This window comes from Salmo trutta, chromosome 24 (assembly GCF_901001165.1).
Source record: "Salmo trutta chromosome 24, fSalTru1.1, whole genome shotgun sequence".
NCBI classification, from domain to species: Eukaryota; Metazoa; Chordata; class Actinopteri; order Salmoniformes; family Salmonidae; genus Salmo; species Salmo trutta.
This window is the reverse complement of record NC_042980.1, coordinates 22378460-22399733: the sequence shown is the minus strand read 5'-3', so window position 1 is coordinate 22399733 and position 21274 is coordinate 22378460. Positions and strand designations below refer to the sequence as shown.

The window sequence follows — 21274 nt, the reverse complement described above, 5'->3', positions numbered from 1 at the left end:
AGTCTTTAGACATTGTTTCAGGCTTTTTTTCTGAAAAATGAAGAAGAATGAGCCCTTTCTGTCTGTGGACGGAGGAAGAATGCAGAGCTGGTTAGCGCGTGACCGAGTGCGCGCTCTTCGTTGTTTTCCCTTTCTATTGAAGACGCTATTGTCCGGTTGAAATATTATCGATTATTTAGACAATTGACAACCTGAGGATTATTTATAAACATCATTTGACATGTTTCGACAAACTTTACTGGTACTATTAGGATGTATTCATCTGCATGTTTTGACCACCTTTGAGACAGTGGATTACTGAACAAAACGTGCCAACACAACGAACATTTATTGTGTAGCTGGGACTCTTGTGACTGCAACCATATGAAGATCTTCAAAGGTAAGTGATACATTTTATCGCTATTTCTGACTTTTATAATTCCTTTGCTTGGTTGTAAAATGTTTGTATGCTTTTGTAAGCGGGGCGCTGTCCTCAGATAATCACATGGTATGCATTCGCTGTAAAGCCTTTTTGAAATCTGACAAAGCGGCTGGATTAACAAGAAGTTAATCTTTAAGCTGATGTATAACACTTGTATTTTTTATAAATGTTTATTATGACTATTTCAGTATGTTGAATTTGGCGCTCTGCAATTTCACCGGATGTTGTTGAGGTGGGTCGCTAGCGGAACGCCTGCGCCGGAAAGGTTAAGTAAGTAAGAACACTACACCCCTTAGACTAAACCTGCACTTTGGCCCAAATATAAACAGTTGAGAAGAGAAAACCTCTCCCCGAGCTGAGAACCAAGTAGTGATCAGGTCAATCATCCCCACAAACCTGGGACACTGTAAAAACAGATGTGCCAGAATTTCAGACTCAGCACAGAATGGACACCCCTCCCCAACAGTAGGATCCAGGTCTAACAGATGCATATTGGTGGCTATAGCTCCATGTATTATCCTCCATTGGAGGTCAGCTGTCCTCTTTTCAATAGGCAGTTTATATAAAGACCGCCAACAGCCTTTTGGGGAGGCACCTTGACCAAACACATCTGCCCACCTCGTCGATTTTACCCCTTCCAGGGAAGAAGCAGGGGACACTTTTACACATATTATGTATGTGGCCTTCTTTCCCACCGCATTGAACTCCCCCAGCTCCGGGGTGTCGAAGGAAAACAGCATACCCATGTCCTCCTCAAATGCCCCCACCGCAGCACATTCAGCGCAGGGAACACATAATCCAGACCCTCCGTCCATCGATTAGAGTTGGAAGTGTCAGTCACATACTGCCGATGAAGTACTGGCAAGGAATCGCAGACCTCAGCTACGACCTTTCACAGTAGGCAAGATGATCAGATCTCCGCTCTTTCTCCCAGGTCCTCCAACAATCTGCTCCTGCTCCGCATCAGATGACTCAGCTTGGTACACCCCACACCTAACAGACATGAACGTAGGCTGGCTGAAATCTTAGCACGGGACTGGATGACATTGTTATAAAAAAAGAGGCTCTTCAAAAAGCCACATCCCTAGTGGTGTGCCGGCCTTACGGGACATGTTGAAAACTCTCCAAGCCTGCATAACAGACTCATAGAATGGAGTCAGGCCAGACAAATCACCCCCTCTAGCTTTAACCTCTACGGGATCAGTGTCCCTATACCAGAACGGTTGAGCTAACGTGCGCTGATGTGATTAGCATGACGATGTAAGTAACAGCAAACTTTCCAGGACATAGACATGTCTTATATGGGCAGAAAGCTTAAATTCTCTAACTGCATTTTCCAATTTACAGTAGCTATTACAGTGAAATAATATTGTGCTATATTTTGAGGAGAGTGCACAACAACAAAAAACTTTTACGGCAACTTGTTTGATACATTCACCTCTGAAGGTAAATAATGTACTTACATTCAGTAATCTTGCTCTGATTTGTCATCCTGAGGGTCCCAGAGATCAACTGTAGCGTAGTTTTGTTTGATAAAATCAATTTTTATATTCAAATGTAGGAACTGGGATCTCCAGTTTGAACCCCTGCTGTCTCTGGCTCCACACCCACCCTGCCTGGCCATCTAGATGTGTGAAAGTTAGTGTATAAGCTAATTATTCATCATGTATGACATTCCTGGGAGTGTGTAAACTTACATTTTGTATTACCATATCATTTTTGTATGTTCTCTGTAGTTATGTACTTGAAAATGTATCAATTGACAAAATATTGTCCAGTATTGCAATGCTTCACTGGATCGATCTGAAACTTTGCACACACTGCTGCCATCTAGTGGCCAAAATCTAAAATGCGCCTAAACTGCAGTATAATATTATGGACTTTCTCTTGCATTTCAAAGATGATGAAAAAAAAACGCATGTTTTTTTTCATTGTATTATCTTTTACCAGATCTAATGTGTTATATTCTCCTACATTAATTTGAGATTTCGACAAACATCAAGCATATGCATATCATTGCTTCAGGTCCTGAGCTACAGGGAGTTAGATTTGGGTATGTCATTTCAGGCGAAAATTGAAAAAAAGGGTCAGATCCTTATTAAGAGGAAAAGGTGCTTGTCTAACCCCAAACAGCCTGCTCTCCTCATCAATGTGTAGACTGTAGGAATTTAGGAATGTATATATTCCACAATTCTATTATTTTACTTTTAGGTTGTGTGTATTGTTGTTAATTGTTAGATATTACTGCATTGTTGGAGCTAGAAACACAAGTATTTTGCTACACCCGCAATAACATCTCCTAAACGTGTATATGATAAATAAAATTTGATTTCATTTGTATCGACCCAGCTAGAACCATCACTCTATAACATTCTCTGGGCTGCTTGAGGCCGGAAAGCCATGATCCTAGAATAAATGTCCCCCAGGCCTTGCCCACCCTCATGCAGTGGCAGGTACAGGGCTGCAGCTTTAATCCAGTGTTGTCCAGACCAGAAGAAATTCACAAGCGTCCTCTGAAGCTCTTGTAACAGACACCCCGGTGGCTGTAAAATCATTAGTCTGTGCCACAGGGTAGAGGCAGCAAGATTATTATCTACCAGTACCCTTCCCCTATAAGACAGCTGGGGTAGCACCCATTTCCACCTAGACAATCTGGCACACACTTTCACCACTACACCCTCCCAATACATTTTTTGAAAGACATCGGATTCTAGAATAAATCCCAGTCTTCATCCCATCTCTGCCACACTGAAGCCCCCCTGGTAACCATGGAGTGGTTCCTATCTGAAGCCCCCCTGGTAACCATGGAGTGGTTCCTATCTGAAGCCCCCCTGGTAAACATTGAGTGGTTTCTATCTGAAGCCCCCCTGGTAACCATGGAGTGGTTCCTATCTGAAGCCCCCCTGGTAACCATGGAGTGGTTCCTATCTGAAGCCCCCCTGGTAACCATGGAGTGGTTCCTATCTGAAGCCCCCCTGGTAACCATGGAGTGGTTCCTATCTGAAGCCCCCATGGTAACCATGGAGTGGTTCCTATCTGAAGCCCCCCTGGTAACCATGGAGTGGTTCCTATCTGAAGCCCCCATGGTAACCATGGAGTGGTTCCTATCTGAAGCTGACCTGGTAACCATGGAGTGGTTCCTATCTGAAGCTGACCTGCACACAGCAACTCACTCTATTCCCAATTGACTCTAGCTGAGGAGGCCCCCTCATACACCTTTAAAGCGTTTGAGAGAACCTTAACATTCTCAACCCCTGTAATAAAAACTGACACATCATCTGCATATGCAGACAGTGCTATTGTGGGACCCTTCATAACCCCTGGCACAGAGAAACCAGTGAGCCTCACTTTTAAAAAACAAAGCACTGGTTAAATTGCCAGACAAAATAACTGTCCTGAAATTTGGCATCCCTGCCTAATACTCCTATGGACGGGAATGGGTCAGCTCAAACCAACCCCACCTTCACCATACATGAGGCCCCAGCATACTTTAGACTCATCCAAGACAAAAAAACATCCCCAAACCCAAAGGCTTTCACTGTTTTGAACAAGTACTGGCGGTCCAGATGGTCAAAAGCTTTCTCCTGATCCAAAGAAAGCAAACCCACATTCACATCAGACAGTTTACAAATGTGTAAAACATCTCTTATCTCCAATAGCTCATTGGGAATAAACGGTGGTACATTCAAAATCGTAACCTTTGTAGATGGAGAAAAAGCGGCGTAACTTAAATACACATACCTTTAAGAAGTACGGCATGCACAACCATCCGATCAACAAGACGCTCTTCTTTAACAAAAAACACCACTGCTTTATTCATCCAACATAAGCAACATTCTCATAGCCTACCTTCTCTCCTACGGTGACCAGAAACTCCTCCACAGTGACAGTAGCTTCAGTAACACACCTGAAGCCGTGCCGAAGTGACAGGGACGGCATCCTCATGTGGGTCGCCATCCCCGTCAAAACAATGGCAATTCCAACAAGAAATACAATATACCTAATTCTACCACTAAAACAAAAAAAACTCAATCATGCATAGAAAAAGGAAAACCACCAAGAAAGGAAACAAAAAAGAAAACAGAGGCGATCTAACTACAGACACCACTCACACAATTCCCAACATGCACCAACACTCCCAGGATGCAGAGAGAGAGAGAGAAATACAAACCCTCCAACCCAAAAAGGACTGGGTTGGAGGTGTTGATGGTATACTAAACGAAAGGATAAAATATACAGACCACAAATTCAAATGGGCTATTCTTAAACATTACCCTCAGCTCTGGCATCTTCCCTAAAATTTGGAACCAAGGCCAGATCACCCCAATCCACAAAAGTGGAGATAAATTTGACCCAGATAATTACCATGGAATAATTTTGGAAAAGTCCTCTGCAGTATCATCAACAGCAGACTCTTTCCTCAGTGAAAACAATGTCCTGAGCAAATGTCAAATTGGCTTCTTACCAAAATACCGTACGACAGACCACGTATACACCCTGCACACCCTTATTGACAAACAAACAAAACAAATTATTCTCATGCTTTGTTGATTTCAAAAAAGCTTGTGACTCAATTTTGGATGAGGGTCTGCTATACAAATTGATGGAAAGCGGTGTTGGGGGGAGAGCATACAACATTATAAAATCAATGGAGACAACAAGTGTGCAGATAAAATTGGCAATTAACATACACATTTCTTTCCTCAGGGCTGTGTGGTGAGACAGGGATGCAGCTTGAGCCCCACCATCTTCAACAAATACAGTGCCTTCGGAAAGTATTCAGACCCCTTGACGTTTTCCACATTTTGTTACGTTACAGCCTTATTCTAAAATAGATTAAATTGTTTTTCATCAATCTATACACAATACCCCATAATGACAAAGCAAAAACAGATTTTTTAGACATAAGTATTCAGACCCTTTACTCAATACTTTGTTGAAGCACCTTTGGCAGCAATTACAGCCTTGAGTCTTCTTCGGTATGGCGCTACAAGCTTGGCACACCTGCATTTGGGGAGTTTCTCCCATTCTTCTCTGCAGATCCTCTCAAGCTCTGTCAGGTTGGATGGGGAGTGTTGCAGCACAGCCATTTTCAGGTCTCTTTAGAGATGTTCGATCGGGTTCAAGTCCGGGCTTTGGCTGGGCCACTCAAGGACATTAAGAAACTTGTCCCGAAGCCACTCCTGCGTTGTCTTGGCTGTGTGCTTAGGGACGTTGTCCTGTTGGAAGGTGAACCTTCGCTCTGGAGCAGTTTTTCATCAAGGATCTATCTGTACTTTGCTCCGTTCATCTTTACCTCAATCTTGACTAGTCTCCCAGTCCCTGCTGATGGAAAACATCTCCACGGCATGATGCTGCCACCACCATGCTCCACCGTAGGAATGGTGCCAGGTTTCCTCCAGACATAATGCTTGGCATTCAGACCAAAGAGTTCAATCTTGGTTTCATCAGACCAGAGAATCTTGTTTCTCATGGTCTGAGAGTCTTTAGGTGTGTGCATTTTACTGAAGAGTGGCTTCCGTCTGTCAGATGATTCTAGGAGTGGTGGTTGGAGTCAGGCGCAGAGAGCAGAGGTAAAGTAAACGGTCTTTATTTTCTCCGGCAACAAACTGGTCACGCCAAAACAGAAGGGCGCGTAATAATAATGACCAACCCAAAACACAGGGCAAAACGGTCCGAAGAGAGAAATAAGACGTCAGCCAGCACAAAACACAAAAATACAAAAACATCCAAAATACAACCAGTGAAGCAACTACATTCACAGGCCCACCGTCCTGAGTGGACAACAAACAATCCCGCACAAAATCCCAACTGAAAACACACATTAAATAAGTCCCCACTAATGACATACACAAAACAGGTGCGGAACAGACAGACAGACAAACTAAACGAAACTGAAACAACGATCGGTGGCAGCTAATAGGCCGGCGACGACGACCGGCGAGCGCCGCCCGACCGAGGAGGGGCGCCACTTTCGTTGGATCCTGTGACAGTACCCCTCCCCTGACGCGCGGCTCCAGCCGCGCGCCGACGCCGGCCTCGGGGACGGCCCGGAGGGCGAGGTGCCGGCCGATCCGGTCGGCGACGGTGGAAGTCCAACAGCATAGGGGGGTCCAGAACGTCCGCCGCCGGAACCCAGCACCTCTCCTCCGGACCGTACCCCTCCCAGTCCACGAGGTACTGCAGGCCCCCTACCCGACGTCGGGAGTCCAGACTTCTCAGAGCTGAGATTTAGAATTGTACAGCTACATCGTCTGTTTTTATATCGTCTGTTTTTATATTGCAGTGAGGGCCTCCAGCACCTCACTGTCCTGCAGCGGACCAGCTACCACCGGCCTGAGGAGAGACACATGAAACGAGGGGTTAATACGGTAATACGAAGGAAGTTGTAACCTGTAACACACCTCGTTTATCCTCCTCAGGACTTTGAACGGCCCCACAAACCGCGGACCCAGCTTCCGGCAGGGCAGGCGGAGAGGCAGGTTCCGGGTCGAGAGCCAGACTCTATCCCCCGGGTTAAACACGGGGGCGTCACTGCGGTGGCGGTCAGCGCTCTCCTTGTGTCGTTCGCTCGCCCTCCTTAAACATTCCTGGACCGCGTTCCAGGTCTCCTGAGAGCGCTTGACCCATGCCTCCACCGCAGGAGCCTCCGTCTGGCTCTGTTGCCATGGCACCAGGACCGGCTGATACCCCAGCACCACCTGGAAGGGTGACAGATTAGTGGAGGAGTGGCGCTGAGAGTTCTGGGCCATCTCGGCCCATGGCACGAACTGCGCCCACTCCCCTGGCCGGTCCTGGCAATATGACCGCAGGAACCTGCCCACATCCTGGTTGATGCGCTCTACCTGCCCATTACTCTCGGGGTGGAATCCCGAGGTCAGGCTGACCGAGACCCCCAGCCTCTCCATAAACGATTTCCATACCCTGGACGTAAACTGGGGACCTCGATCAGATACGATGTCCTCGGGCACCCCATAGTGCCGGAAGACGTGAGTGAACAGGGCCTCCGCGGTCTGCAGGGCCGTAGGAAGACCGGGCAAAGGGAGCAGACGGCAGGACTTAGAGAACCTGTCCACAACGACCAGGATCGCCGTGTTCCCCTGAGACGGCGGGAGATCCGTAAGGAAATCCACCGAGAGGTGAGTCCATGGCCGCTGTGGAACAGGGAGGGGCTGTAATTTCCCTCGAGGTAGGTGCCTAGGAGCCTTACACTGAGCGCATACTGAACAGGACGAGACATAACGCCGGACATCCTCAGCCAAGGTGGGCCACCAGTACCTCCCCTTCAGGCCCCGCACTGTCCGTTCCACCCCAGGATGACCCGAGGAGGGTAGAGTATGGGACCATCGGATCAGGCGATCGCGAACATCAAGCGGAACGTATTTCAGGCCCACGGGACACTGCGACGGAGTAGGTTCTGACCGAACCGCCCGCTCGATGTCCGCATCCACCTCCCATACCACCGGTGCCACCAGACAGGAGGCGGGAAGTATGGGAGTAGGATCGATGGTCCGCTCCTCGGTGTCGTAGAGACGCGACAGTGCGTCAGCCTTCCGGTTCCGGGAACCTGGAATGTACGAGAGAGTGAAGTTAAACCTCGTGAAAAACATGGCCCACCTCGCCTGACGGGGATTAAGCCTCCTCGCTGCCCGAATATACTCCAGGTTACGGTGGTCGGTCCAGATGAGAAAAGGGTGACGTGCCCCCTCAAGCCAATGTCTCCACACCGTCAAAGCCCTGACCACGGCTAACAGCTCCCGGTCCCCCACATCATAATTGCGCTCCGCCGGGCTCAGCTTCTTAGAAAAGAACGCGCATGGGCGGAGCTTCGGGGGAACGCCCGAACGCTGCGACAGCACAGCTCCTACCCCAGCCTCGGACGCGTCCACCTCCACTATGAATGGCAAAGAGGGGTCCGGATGCGCTAGGACAGGTGCATTGGTAAACAGAACCTTCAGACGATGAAAGGCTCTGTCCGCCTCTGCTGACCATCGTAGCCGCACCGGCCCCCCCTTCATCAGTGAGGTAATGGGAGCTGCTACCTGGCCAAAACCCCGGATAAACCTCCGATAATAATTAGCGAACCCCAAGAACCGCTGCACCTCCTTCACAGTGGCTGGGGTTGGCCAATTACGCACAGCCGTTACGCGGTCACACTCCACCTCCACCCCCGAGGTGGAAATGCGATATCCTAGAAATGAGACGGCTCTTTTGAAGAACTCACATTTCTCAGCCTTGACGTATAGGTTATGCTCCAGCAGCCGCCCAAGCACTTTACGCACCAGGGACACATGCTCGGCGCGTGTGGCGGAGCAGATCAGGATGTCATCGATGTACACCACCACACCCTGCCCGAGCATGTCCCTAAGGACTTCGTCCACAAAGGATTGGAAGACGGCGGGAGCATTCTTTAACCCATACGGCATGACGAGGTACTCATAATGGCCAGATGTGGTACTAAATGCGGTTTTCCACTCGTCTCCCTCTCGGATACGCACCAAGTTATACGCACTCCTGAGATCCAATTTCGTGAAGAAGCGCGCCCCGTGAAATGACTCCACTGCCGTAGCAATGAGAGGTAGCGGGTAACTGAAACCCACTGTGATAGCATTTAGACCTCTATAGTCAATGCACGGGCGCAGACCTCCCTCCTTTTTCTTCACGAAAAAGAAGCTCGAGGAGACGGGGGATTTAGAGGGCCGAATGTATCCCTGTCTCAAGGACTCAGTGACGTATGTATCCATAGCCACTGTTTCCTCCTGAGACAGAGGATACACGTGACTCCTAGGAAGAACCGCGTCAGCCTGGAGGTTTATCGCACAATCTCCCTGTCGATGGGGGGGTAATTGAGTCGCCTTCGTCTTACTGAAGGCGATAGCCAAATCGGCATACTCTGAGGGAATGTGCACAGTAGAGACTTGGTCTGGACTCTCCACCGTAGTCGCACCGATGGAAACTCCTACGCACCTACCTGAGCACTCCCTCGACCACCCCGTAAGAGCCCTCTGTCTCCACGAAATCTGGGGGTTGTGAGTGGCTAGCCAGGGGATTCCCAGTACCACCGGAAACGCTGGGGAGTCAATGATGAACAGGCTGAGACGCTCCACATGACCCCCCCACGTCTGCATAACCAGTGGCACTGTGACCTCCCCTACTTGGCCTGACCCTAGCGGTCGACTATCTAGGGCGTGCACGGGGAAGGGGTGGTCCAGCTGAACCAGGGGGATCCCTAACCTCTTCGCTAACCCATGGTCCATAAAACTCCCAGCTGCACCTGAATCGACTAGCGCCTTATACTGGAAGTGAGGGGAAAAATTAGGGAAACAAACGGAGGTGTACAAGTGATCGACAGGGGGCTCTGGGTGTGGCTGGTGCGGACTCACCTGGGGGGGCGAAGCGGTGCTCTGCCTGCCCTCCGAACTCCCGGAGGGACCTCTCCAGCACCGGTCCACAGTGTGTCCTCTGTGTCCACATCGGGTGCAAGAGAGACCCCTCCCTCCGGTCCTCCTCGGTGCAGCCCCCCCTATCTCCATGGGCTGTGGAGCGGGAGGACTGGTAGGCGGAACGAACAGGCCCCGACTGGAACGTCCCCGGGCAGCTAGCAGGTTGTCCAATCTGATGGACAAATCCACCAGTTGGTCCAGAGTGGAGGTGTTGTCCCTACATGCCAGCTCCCGGCGGACGTCCTCGCGAAGGCTACACCTATAGTGGTCTATCAGGGCCCGCTCGTTCCACCCCGATCCAGCGGCGAGAGTCCGGAATTCCAATGCGAAATCCTGAGCGGTCCTCGTCTCCTGTCTCAAATGGAATAGTAGCTCACCCGCCGCCCTGCCCTCCGGGGGATGATCGAAAACCGCCCGGAAGCGGCGGGTGAACTCCGGGTAGTCACCCCGGGCCGAGTCTGGACCTTCCCAGACCGCATTGGCCCATTCCAGGGCTCGACCCGTGAGACACGAGACGAGGACGCTCACCCTCTCTTCGTCGGAGGGAGGGGGGCGGACGGTCGCCAGGTACAGTTCCAGTTGGAGCAAGAACCCCTTGCACCCAGCGGCCGTTCCATCGAACTCCCTGGGCGGTGAAAATCCGGATCCCGCCGGCACCCGCTTCAGTGGGTGTGGATAGGTGCGTAGGGTGAGGGACCGGAGCTGGTCTGGCTGGGGAGGCACCTCTCTCCCAGCTCTCCAACCGGGCCAACACCTGATCCATGGCCGAGCCTAGGCGGTGGAGGAGGCCGGCATGTTGGGAGACCTGCTCAGCCATGGATGGCGCTTCTGCTCCTGCTGACTCCATAGGTTGAGGTGCGGGATTCTGTCAGATGATTCTAGGAGTGGTGGTTGGAGTCAGGCGCAGAGAGCAGAGGTAAAGTAAACGGTCTTTATTTTCTCCGGCAACAAACTGGTCACGCCAAAACAGAAGGGCGCGTAATAATAATGACCAACCCAAAACACAGGGCAAAACGGTCCGAAGAGAGAAATAAGACGTCAGCCAGCACAAAACACAAAAATACAAAAACATCCAAAATACAACCAGCGAAGCAACTACATTCACAGGCCCACCGTCCTGAGTGGACAACAAACAATCCCGCACAAAATCCCAACTGAAAACACACATTAAATAAGTCCCCACTAATGACATACACAAAACAGGTGCGGAACAGACAGACAAACTAAACGAAACTGAAACAACGATCGGTGGCAGCTAATAGGCCGGCGACGACGACCGGCGACGACGACCGGCGAGCGCCGCCCGACCGAGGAGGGGCGCCACTTTCGTTGGATCCTGTGACACCGTCTGGCCACCCTACCATAAAGGCCTGATTATTGGAGTGCTGTAGAAATGGTTGTCCTTCTGGAAGGTTCTCCCATCTCCACAGAGGAACTCTAGAGCTCTGTCAGAGAGACCATCAGGTTCTTGGTCACCTCCCTGACCAAGGCCCTTCTCCCCGATTGCTCAGTTTGGACAGGCGGCCAGCTCTAGGAAGAGTCTTGGTGGTTCCAAACTTCTTCCATTTAAGAATGATGGAGGCCACTATGTTCTTGGGGACCTTCAATGCTGCAGACATTTTTTGGTACCCTTCCCCAGATCTGTGCCTCGACACAATCCTGTCTCGGAACTCTATGGACAATTCCTTTGACCTCATGGCTTGGTTTTTGCTCTGACATGCACTGTCAACGGTGGGACCTTATATATACAGGCGTGTGCCTTTCCAAATCATATCCAATCATTTGAATTTACCACAGGTAGACTCCAATCAAGTTGTAGAAACATCTGAAGGATGATCAATGGAAACAGGATGCACCTGAGCTCAATTTCGAGTCTCATAGCAAAGGGTGTGAATACTTATGTAAATAAGATATTTCTGTTTAAAAAAAAAACATTATAAAAACATGTTTTCGCTTTGTCATTATGGGGTATTGTGTGTAGATTGCTGAGGATTTAAAAAATATATAATCCATTGTAGAATAAGGCTTTAACATAACAAAATGTGGGAATAGTCAATGGGTTTGAATAATTTCCAAAGGCACTGTATATCAATGAATTGCCGAGGGCACTACAACAGTCTGCAGCACCTCACCCGGCCTCACCCTACGGACTCAACCAAGGAGGGCCTACAGCAGCACTTTGATATTTTGCACAGATTTTGTCAGACATGGGCCCTGACAGTGAATCTCAGTAAGACAAAAATAATTGTTTTCCAAAAAAGGTCCAATAGCCAAGACAACAAATACAAACTATATCTTGACACTGTTGCCCCAGAGCACACAAAGAATTACACCTACCTCGGCCTAAACATCAACACCACAGGTAACTTCCACAAGGCTGTGAAAGAGATAAGGCAAGAACAGCCTTCTATGCCATCAAAAGGAACATAAAACGCAAAAACGCAAAAAATACTTAAATCAGTTATCAAACCCATTGCCCTGTATGGTTGTGAGGTCTGGGGTCCACTCACCAACCAAGAATTCATGGAATGGGACAAACACACAGTTGAGACTCTGCCTGCAGAATTCTGCCAAAGTATACTTTGTGTAATGCAAACAGAGCAGAATTAGGACTATACCCGCTAAATTCTACAACCACCTAAAAGGAAGCGATGCCCACACATTCCACCACAAAGCCCTCACCTACAGATCAACCTAGAGAAGACTCTCCTCAGACAGCTAGTTCTGGGGCTCTGTTCACAAACACACCCCACAAAGCCCTCACCTACAGATCAACCTAGAGAAGACTCTCCTCAGACAGCTAGTTCTGGGGCTCTGTTCACAAACACACCCCACAAAGCCCTCACCTACAGATCAACCTAGAGAAAACTCTCCTCAGACAGCTAGTTCTGGGGCTCTGTTCACAAACACACCCCACAAAGCCCTCACCTACAGATCAACCTAGAGAAAACTCTCCTCAGACAGCTAGTTCTGGGGCTCTGTTCACAAACACACCCCACAAAGCCCTCACCTACAGATCAACCTAGAGAAGACTCTCCTCAGACAGCTAGTTCTGGGGCTCTGTTCACAAACACACCCCACAAAGCCCTCACCTACAGATCAACCTAGAGAAAACTCTCCTCAGACAGCTAGTTCTGGGGCTCTGTTCACAAACAAAAACAGACCCCACAGAGCCACAGGACAGAAACACATTTAGACCCAACCAAATTATGAAAAAGCAAAAAGATAACTATTTGAACCAATGGTAAGAATCAACCAAAATAACAGAGCAATCTAGAATGCTATTCCACAAAATGAGGTGTAAACTGAGCTGCACTTCCTAACCTCCTGCCAAATGGATGAACACATTAGAGACAAATATTTTCCACAGATCACACAGACCCACAAAGATGTTGAAAACAAATCAAACATTGATAAACTCCCATATCTGTTAGGAAAAATACCGCAGTGTGCAACCACAGCAGAAAGATTTGTGGCTGGTTGCCATGAGAAAAGAGCCAACAGTGGAGCACAAACAACATTGTAAATACAACATATATTTATCTGTATATTTATTTTCCCTTTCATACTTCAACTACTTGCACATTGTTGCAACACTGTACATTAGCAATAATAGAATTATTGTTGTAACATTTGAAATGTCTATATTCTTTTAAATATTCTGTGAGTGCAATGTTCACTAATGTTTTACCTTGTTTAATTACATTTTGTTTATTGTCTGTTCCATTTGCTTTGGCAATGTAAACATATGTTTCCCATGCCAATACAGCACGTTGAATTGAATTTGAGAGAGAGAGAGAGAGAGAGAGAGAGAGAGAGAGAGAGAAAGAGAGAGAGATTATTGCCTGCCTGTGTTCTTTAGGGACGTCTACATCCTCAATGCTCCCCAGGCTCCCCACTTCATTCTCATTTATAATAAACAGTTGGTCAGCACCTGGCAGGTCCCAACCCAATAAAGAACAGATTGATTAGATTCAGAACCCCCTCTGTTCTATTCTGTCTGTTTGTTTGTGAATCCCCCTAACTGGGGAGGCTTATGACTAGAAATGAGATTTTAATTCTCACTCCGTCTCCTCTGAGGCTGCTCGATCCAGCTCAAGACTCTGGAGGAAGAAAATGGAGCTTTGCCCCAAGAGGCTGTGTGTATTTTTAGGTGGGCAGAGGGAGCGGAAACAAAAGGTGGTGTGTAACTAAAGTGAGTGGTGTGGTGTCTATCTGCCTGTCTGTCTGCAACTAGCTGTGATTATGCTGATGAGCAGAGCACTCTCTTCGCCTCTCCACCCTCCCTCCCTCGCTTGCTCCCTCCCTCGCTTGCAAGAGAGGCTTCGGTAAAGCCCACCTCCCCCACACACACACCTCAGACACACACACTGTCAGAAGAGAGCCCTGTGTAGCATGAAGCATGCAGCACGCTGTAATTTCACCCTCTCCCTGACGCGAGGAATAATTACACTGCTCACTGCCTTCTGAGTCTCTGAGTATATCACCTCTCCTGTGCCTGGCCTGTATACCTGTATACCCCTACCTCCTACCTTTCCTCTCACCCAATTTCTCCTTCTGTCTCCTACTCTAGCCTCCTTCCCCCTTTTCCTCTATTGCTCTTTCTCCCCCGTCTCCTCTGCCTGGCCCACTAATGAATCCTCACCTTTACTCTCGTCCCTTTTGCTCCCTTTCTTCCCCTTCTTACACCATTCATTGACTCCTGAGTGTCTCTCCTCTCTCCTGGTCTACCAGTGTGGCGTCTACCTCTACCTACTCACCCTTCCTCTCTCCCCTTTTATTCCTCTTTCTCCCCCTTTCTCCTCCTACTCTGTGAAGCCGGGAACTGCTGTTGTGTTTGAATTACTGCAGATGAGAAGCACCGTCTCTGGAAGGTTTGTCTTTTTTCTGCATGAGTCAGGATGTATTTTGGAGGTGCATTCAGTTAAAAAAAACTTGGTGCCAGCAACAGGGAGATTATAGACACATAGCCATGACTTTTGGGGCTGATGGAGGTTTATCTAACTTAGCTTTTCTACGGTGCCAGCCAATACCAGCTCATACTGTCCACACCCTTCCTACCTCTGTGATCCCTATACAACAACACTGTGGTGGATTACTCAAATCACCATGGTTTTTGTACTAGGATACTAGAAAAGGGTAGGACATAGTTCCACTGAGAAACATGGTTGATAGACTGCATCAAGACAATTAACAATCTGGAAGCGCTGGATCTCTGACAAAGACCTTAGCCCCTATGCAACAATACACTTTAATTGACACTACACAATGATAAATGAGCTAACACATGGTGGGCAGTGTGTGTGTGGTGTGTGTTTGTGTGTGTATGTGTGTGTGTTACCATTGAGCCACTTGGAGTTGTACTGGGCCGTCCTGAGGGGTGGCATGCCCCCCAGGCTCCGGTAGATGACAGGGTCGCGACCAGAGAAGTCGATGACCGTGGCGGCGTATAGCTCGCCGCTCTCCGTCACCACCGCCGTGGAGTTATGGCGAGGGTCGTAGGGGCACCTTGCCACGCCGTTCACGCGATCCAACACACTACTCATATTCCCAACCTGGGAGAGGAGGGAAAGAGAGATAGAGATAGAAAAGATAGAGATAGAAAAGAGAGAGAAAGAGAGAGAGAAGGAGAGAGATAAATAGGGTGATAGAGAAAGAGATAGAGAGTAAGAAAATGATAGTGTTGTTACTGTCTTCCCCCACCTCTAAAGTCTCCTCCAGACCATATGGCTGTTTGATGTTTATATTCAAGTCTTTATCTTATCCCCTCCATCATTCACCCCCCACCCTGCCAGTTATTACTCTATCCCCCTCTTCCCTCCATCCACTCCTCCTTCCTCCCACCATCCTCCTTTACCTTCTCATCATTCCTGTCCTATCACCCCTACCCAGCCCCCTGTAGGTGTCCTATCACCCCTACCCAGCCCCCTGTAGGTTTCCTATCACCCCTACCCAGCCCCCTGTAGGTTTCCTATCACCCCTACCCAGCCCCTACCCAGCCCCTATCACCCCTACCCAGCCCCCTGTAGGTTTCCTATCACCCCTACCCAGCCCCCTGTAGGTTTCCTATCACCCCTACCCAGCCCCCTGTAGGTTTCCTATCACCCCTACCCAGCCCCCTGTAGGTTTCCTATCACCCCTACCCAGCCCCCTGTAGGTTTCCTATCACCCCTACCCAGCCCCCTGTAGGTTTCCTATCACCCCTACCCAGCCCCCTGTAGGTTTCCTATCACCCCTACCCAGCCCCCTGTAGGTTTCCTATCACCCCTACCCAGCCCCCTGTAGGTTTCCTATCACCCCTACCCAGCCCCCTGTAGGTTTCCTATCACCCCTACCCAGCCCCCTGTAGGTTTCCTATCACCCCTACCCAGCCCCCTGTAGGTTTCCTATCACCCCTACCCAGCCCCCTGTAGGTTTCCTATCACCCCTACCCAGCCCCCTGTAGGTTTCCTATCACCCCTACCCAGCCCCCTGTAGGTTTCCTATCACCCCTACACAGCCCCCTGTAGGTTTCCTATCACCCCTACCCAGCCCCCTGTAGGTTTCCTATCACCCCTACCCAGCCCCCTGTAGGTTTCCTATCACCCCTACCCAGCCCCCTGTAGGTTTCCTATCACCCCTACCCAGCCCCCTGTAGGTTTCCTATCACCCCTACCCAGCCCCCTGTAGGTTTCCTATCACCCCTACCCAGCCCCCTGTAGGTTTCCTATCACCCCTACCCAGCCCCCTGTAGGTTTCCTATCACCCCTACCCAGCCCCCTGTAGGTTTCCTATCACCCCTACCCAGCCCCCTGTAGGTTTCCTATCACCCCTACCCAGCCCCCTGTAGGTTTCCTATCACCCCTACCCAGCCCCCTGTAGGTTTCCTATCACCCCTACCCAGCCCCCTGTAGGTTTCCTATCACCCCTACCCAGCCCCCTGTAGGTTTCCTATCACCCCTACCCAGCCCCCTGTAGGTTTCCTATCACCCCTACCCAGCCCCCTGTAGGTTTTCACTCCGTTCTACTTCTTCCTCGAACCCCATCCACCCTGACAGATATCATTCCATCCATCCCTCCCCCTTCCCCCTTACCTCCCGGGTGATACAGAGGGGCTGGAAGGCGTTGGTTCCACAGGTGATGACCTCAGTCTTATTGACCAGCAGGACGCGGATGTAGTTCTGACACTCCACCTACAGGGGGTGGTAGAGTACAGAGATGTTATAGGTTAGAGAATTACGTATAGTACCTTGGTTGTATTCACCAGAAACCAATTGGAAGAAAATTGACCGAAACTGCGTGGGTCTACCTGTACTTGATAAGAAACCTGATAAAAAAGCCACTTGTTTTCATTGCAAAACATTTGGTTACAGTTTGTAACAGTATGCACTAATGAATACGAGCCAGCATTACTCACCACTCACTTTAATGATATGACTGTAAATCTTTCATCTGTGAGATGAAATGTAACATATCTAAACCTAGTCTAATCACATCTCATTCTTAGAAAGAATTCAAGTTTGTTTATTTGTCATATACACATGATATGCAGTACATGTAGTACACAGTGCAACTAATTGCTTACTTGCAGGTTTGTCTTACACATTGAGGGAAGCATTGTCTGACGATTGAGGGGGAAAAAAATTGTAATGAAACTTTTAGTTTTCCTTAAATATATTGTTTTGGCAATTAAAGTAACTTTGTTTTAGAACTTGAGGTCAGACGAGGTTCTACAGGTTTCAGAAAGAAGTGACTGCTTTTTTGTTTCTCCCCTCTTGAGAAAAAAATGACAAGGCATTCAATTCTTACAAAGAAAAAGTGAAATAACAAAATTATCACAGTGTTTATCAGCCGTTGGAAGGAGAGGAGAAGGGCCCCTTCCTCATCCAATCAACTGCCAGCTTTTAAAGTAAAAGCTCTTATTCAGGGAGGCATCCTGTGTGTGTGTGTGTGTGTGTGTGTGTGTGTGTGTGTGTGTGTGTGTGTGTGTGTGTGTGTGTGTGTGTGCATGGGGGGGGACCATTAAAGTCATCGTTTACCTCCGTCTTCCCTTTGCTCTGACAGGACCTCCTGGTGTCATCGTCCGGGCCCCATTTTGTTGCCTAGGAAACCAAAATAAACACACACAAAAAGAGTGACTGGATGCAGCATTCACCTGTTGCCAAGGGGGCCTCCTGACTAGTGCCTGCTGGCTGCCTGACAATGATGCAACTGTTGAGCTTAATATTGCTACTAACAACAAAGATGCAATGAAAAGACATGAACCTTATTGATGTTTGTTAATTGCGTCAACATGGATCTGAGTGGGCCAGCCAGTGGATTATGAGGTCAGGTAACCAGATAGGACCAGGGCTACGTCCTAATTTGCAGCCTAGATGTCATTAGGATGGAAATGTGTTTCAACTTCCAATCCTCCACACACACACACACACACACACACACACACACACACACACACACACACACACACACACACACACACACGCACACACACACACACACACACACACACACACACACACACACACACACACACACACACACACACACACACACACACACACACACACAATCCACTTACATTCCTTTAGAACCGCATGCCTTGGGTTTAATTAAGAATGCCCCAGCCCCAGCTCAGTGCTGGGACACACATAAAGAAACACATACACACACACGAGGCAGACACACACCGTCCTCCAATCCTCTACCACACGCCACACGTTTTTTCTCCACTGCCCAATTGCATTTCTTTTTTTGAACCGCATGTCTTGGGTTTAATTACGAATGCTGCACCAGGAGACTGGTCTTTCTGCTCAGTGCTGGGGCACACACACACACACACACACACACACACACACACACACACACACACACACACACACACACGCACACGCACACGCACAGACACACACACAAACACACACACTTGGCTATCAGAGCAGCATTGGCATTTTGTATGGGAGCCTGAGAGATGACTCTCTCTCCCTCATGGTTGTTACTGTGTCTAGGTCTCTCAGTCTCACTAAAAATAGCTGTGGTGCTGCTGGCCTAACCCTAGTGCTGGGAGAGAGAGAGGCTGGAGTTGGCACGGACTAGGGCCAGCTTATACCCCCACTGTGTCACTTGCCTCCCTCCTCTCTCTCCTCCTCTCCCCTACCATTCTTATCCCCTCTCCTCCTCTCCTCTAATCTCTTACAGCGAATGGGGGTCCTCTCTGCGCACTGGAGAAAAAGTCTGCCATTTGGGTTCTTATCGAGTATTGACTTTAAGACGGATCATCCATAGCACACAACACAACCACATCGACCGACATTTTGGCTTATTCTTCACACAGTGGAACATTGTCATGCACAACAGGGCTAGGGGATACTACAGAGACCACATCGTGGTATGAAAACAGATACCAAGACTGGAATCTGGACACAGATTAAAGTGTCCAAAAGCATCAGAAAGAAAAGGAAAGAGGGTAAGAAAGAAAGAGACAAATTGATTAGTGAAATAAATCGATATTTAGCTCGTTGAGAGAGAGGAGTAAGCTAGCTATGTCTGTGTCACAAACGCTAACTATTCACTACGTATTGCACTACTTTTGAACAGAGCCCAATGGACCCTGGTCAAAAGTACTGCACTATGTAGGGAATAGGTTGCCATTTGGGATGCAGATGATGTGTCTGCTGTCCCTGAGATGAGGCTGGGTGTTATCGCTCTGTTCTGAGAGACTCTTTAATTAACCTTGCTCATACTGCACTGAACAGAGGGAGGGAGAGAACGGAGAGAGAGAGAGAGCGAGAGAGTGGTGGGAGGGGGAGAAAGATACAGAAAGAAAAAGGGTGGGGGAGAAAAAGAGAACAAGTGAAAGAGATAGAGAGAGCAAGATGGAGAGTGAAAAATGAGAGAGAAAAAAAAGAAAGAAAGAAAGACAGAGAGAGAGAGAATGAAAGAGAGAGAGGGAGAGAGAGAAATGAGCTGAGAGAAAGAAAGCTGCAGTCTGTCATGTAGGCCAGCCAGCCATACTGACACACTGTGATGAAATTAGACAACTAGAACAGTTTAAACTCACAACCGATAAGAGCTTGGGCCTCAAATGGAAAAAGAAAAACAGAAGCTTTTTATTACCCTCATATGAAGGCGTTACTCTACCACCATGACAGTCAACAAGCACTTCAAATACCATCACGCAAACCCCCGCGCTAGCAGTGCTGAGATGACGTGATTCAAAACACTCACACATTCACACCCCTCCTTCCACTGCCGTAGCTCTGTTTGTCTCAATGGGAGGTTGGTGTGTGATGGATGCCTATGTGGTGAATCATCGTTCAGGTCATTACCATCTTTTCTCAGCGAGGCCCCAAACCGAGGATCCCATCGGCTTAACCCCTGACCCCTCGCCCCTACCGCCACTCCCTCTCTTCACCCCGGTATGGAACAAAGCCAGCTCAAAGCCAGTCCTACTCTGAATACCACAGGGCCCATGCACTCCGAATACCAATACCACCATCGCTCTACCCCCCAGCTGTGACAGGCACTCTGAGTGGGGTGACGGTTGTACAATTCCTGCCTGCCCGGGCTGGGCTGGATGGAGCAGTTTGGACTGTATGTCTGTCTGTGAGCAGGCCCATAGGGCCTCAAGGCAGTGGTGGAATGAGGTCACAGTGTAGAGGCTTGAACCTGTGTTACAGTTCCAACTACAAGTGTTCATTTAGAAATAATGATATATGACATAGTGATGAGGAGAGGTGGAGGACATGTCAATGTCACTGTTCATGTCCAATACAAAGTATTCTAGACCAGTTTCCTAATCCTGTTATATGAGTTTGACATTACATATTGGATGATTTTTTTGTTAAATTGAGCTACTGACATTTTAAATTAAGACTAAGAGAAGAAACATCATTTCAACAAGTCATTCACTCGACATGCCAGTTTGAAGAGGACTATAACACATTGGTTTGAGGAATAGAAAATGGCCATTACTAAAAAACTAAATGAAGTTAAATGAAGTCTAAATGAAGTCAATTATTCCAGACCTGGACTGATTTGCTGATAAATTGCGGCAGCACTCTCAGATGCATCTCCTCTATTAGTAGGGCCAACAACAATGTGCCTCCAACAACACTGTCTACTTACCGTCAAACCTAAGTGTGACACCTCATTTCTCCAACTTTGCCACTTTGCCACTTTTGAAGGCAATAAGTATTCTGCCCTCGGCAACCCGAATACAAAAAAAAAATCATGGATTTTTCATGGGCAAATAAAATAGCTGAAAGTACAATTAGTGAGTGGATGGAGGATTCATCACTTTTACAGCCGAGAAATTATGTTTGGGAGGGAAATTAATTCTATTTTTACAGAGGAAGTAATAAATGCTAATGAAACAAACCGCTAACAGTGAGCCAGACAGTTAAAGAGATGTGAAATGGCTCTTCTTAAA

The 21274-nt window shown here is 48.4% G+C and overlaps 1 protein-coding gene across 1 annotated transcript in view; it reads right to left on the bottom strand.

Annotated features, from left to right (window-relative positions):
- LOC115161495 (semaphorin-5B) overlaps nucleotides 1-21274 on the bottom strand; it is a gene marked incomplete at its 5' end in the record, with an annotated part of 126549 nt that overhangs the window by 52576 nt on the left and 52699 nt on the right. The window contains 3 exons of the mRNA XM_029712475.1: nucleotides 15206-15419; nucleotides 16938-17036; nucleotides 17883-17945. Coding sequence (XP_029568335.1) covers nucleotides 15206-15419; nucleotides 16938-17036; nucleotides 17883-17945 — 376 coding nt within the window. The remainder of the gene's footprint in view (nucleotides 1-15205; nucleotides 15420-16937; nucleotides 17037-17882; nucleotides 17946-21274) is intronic.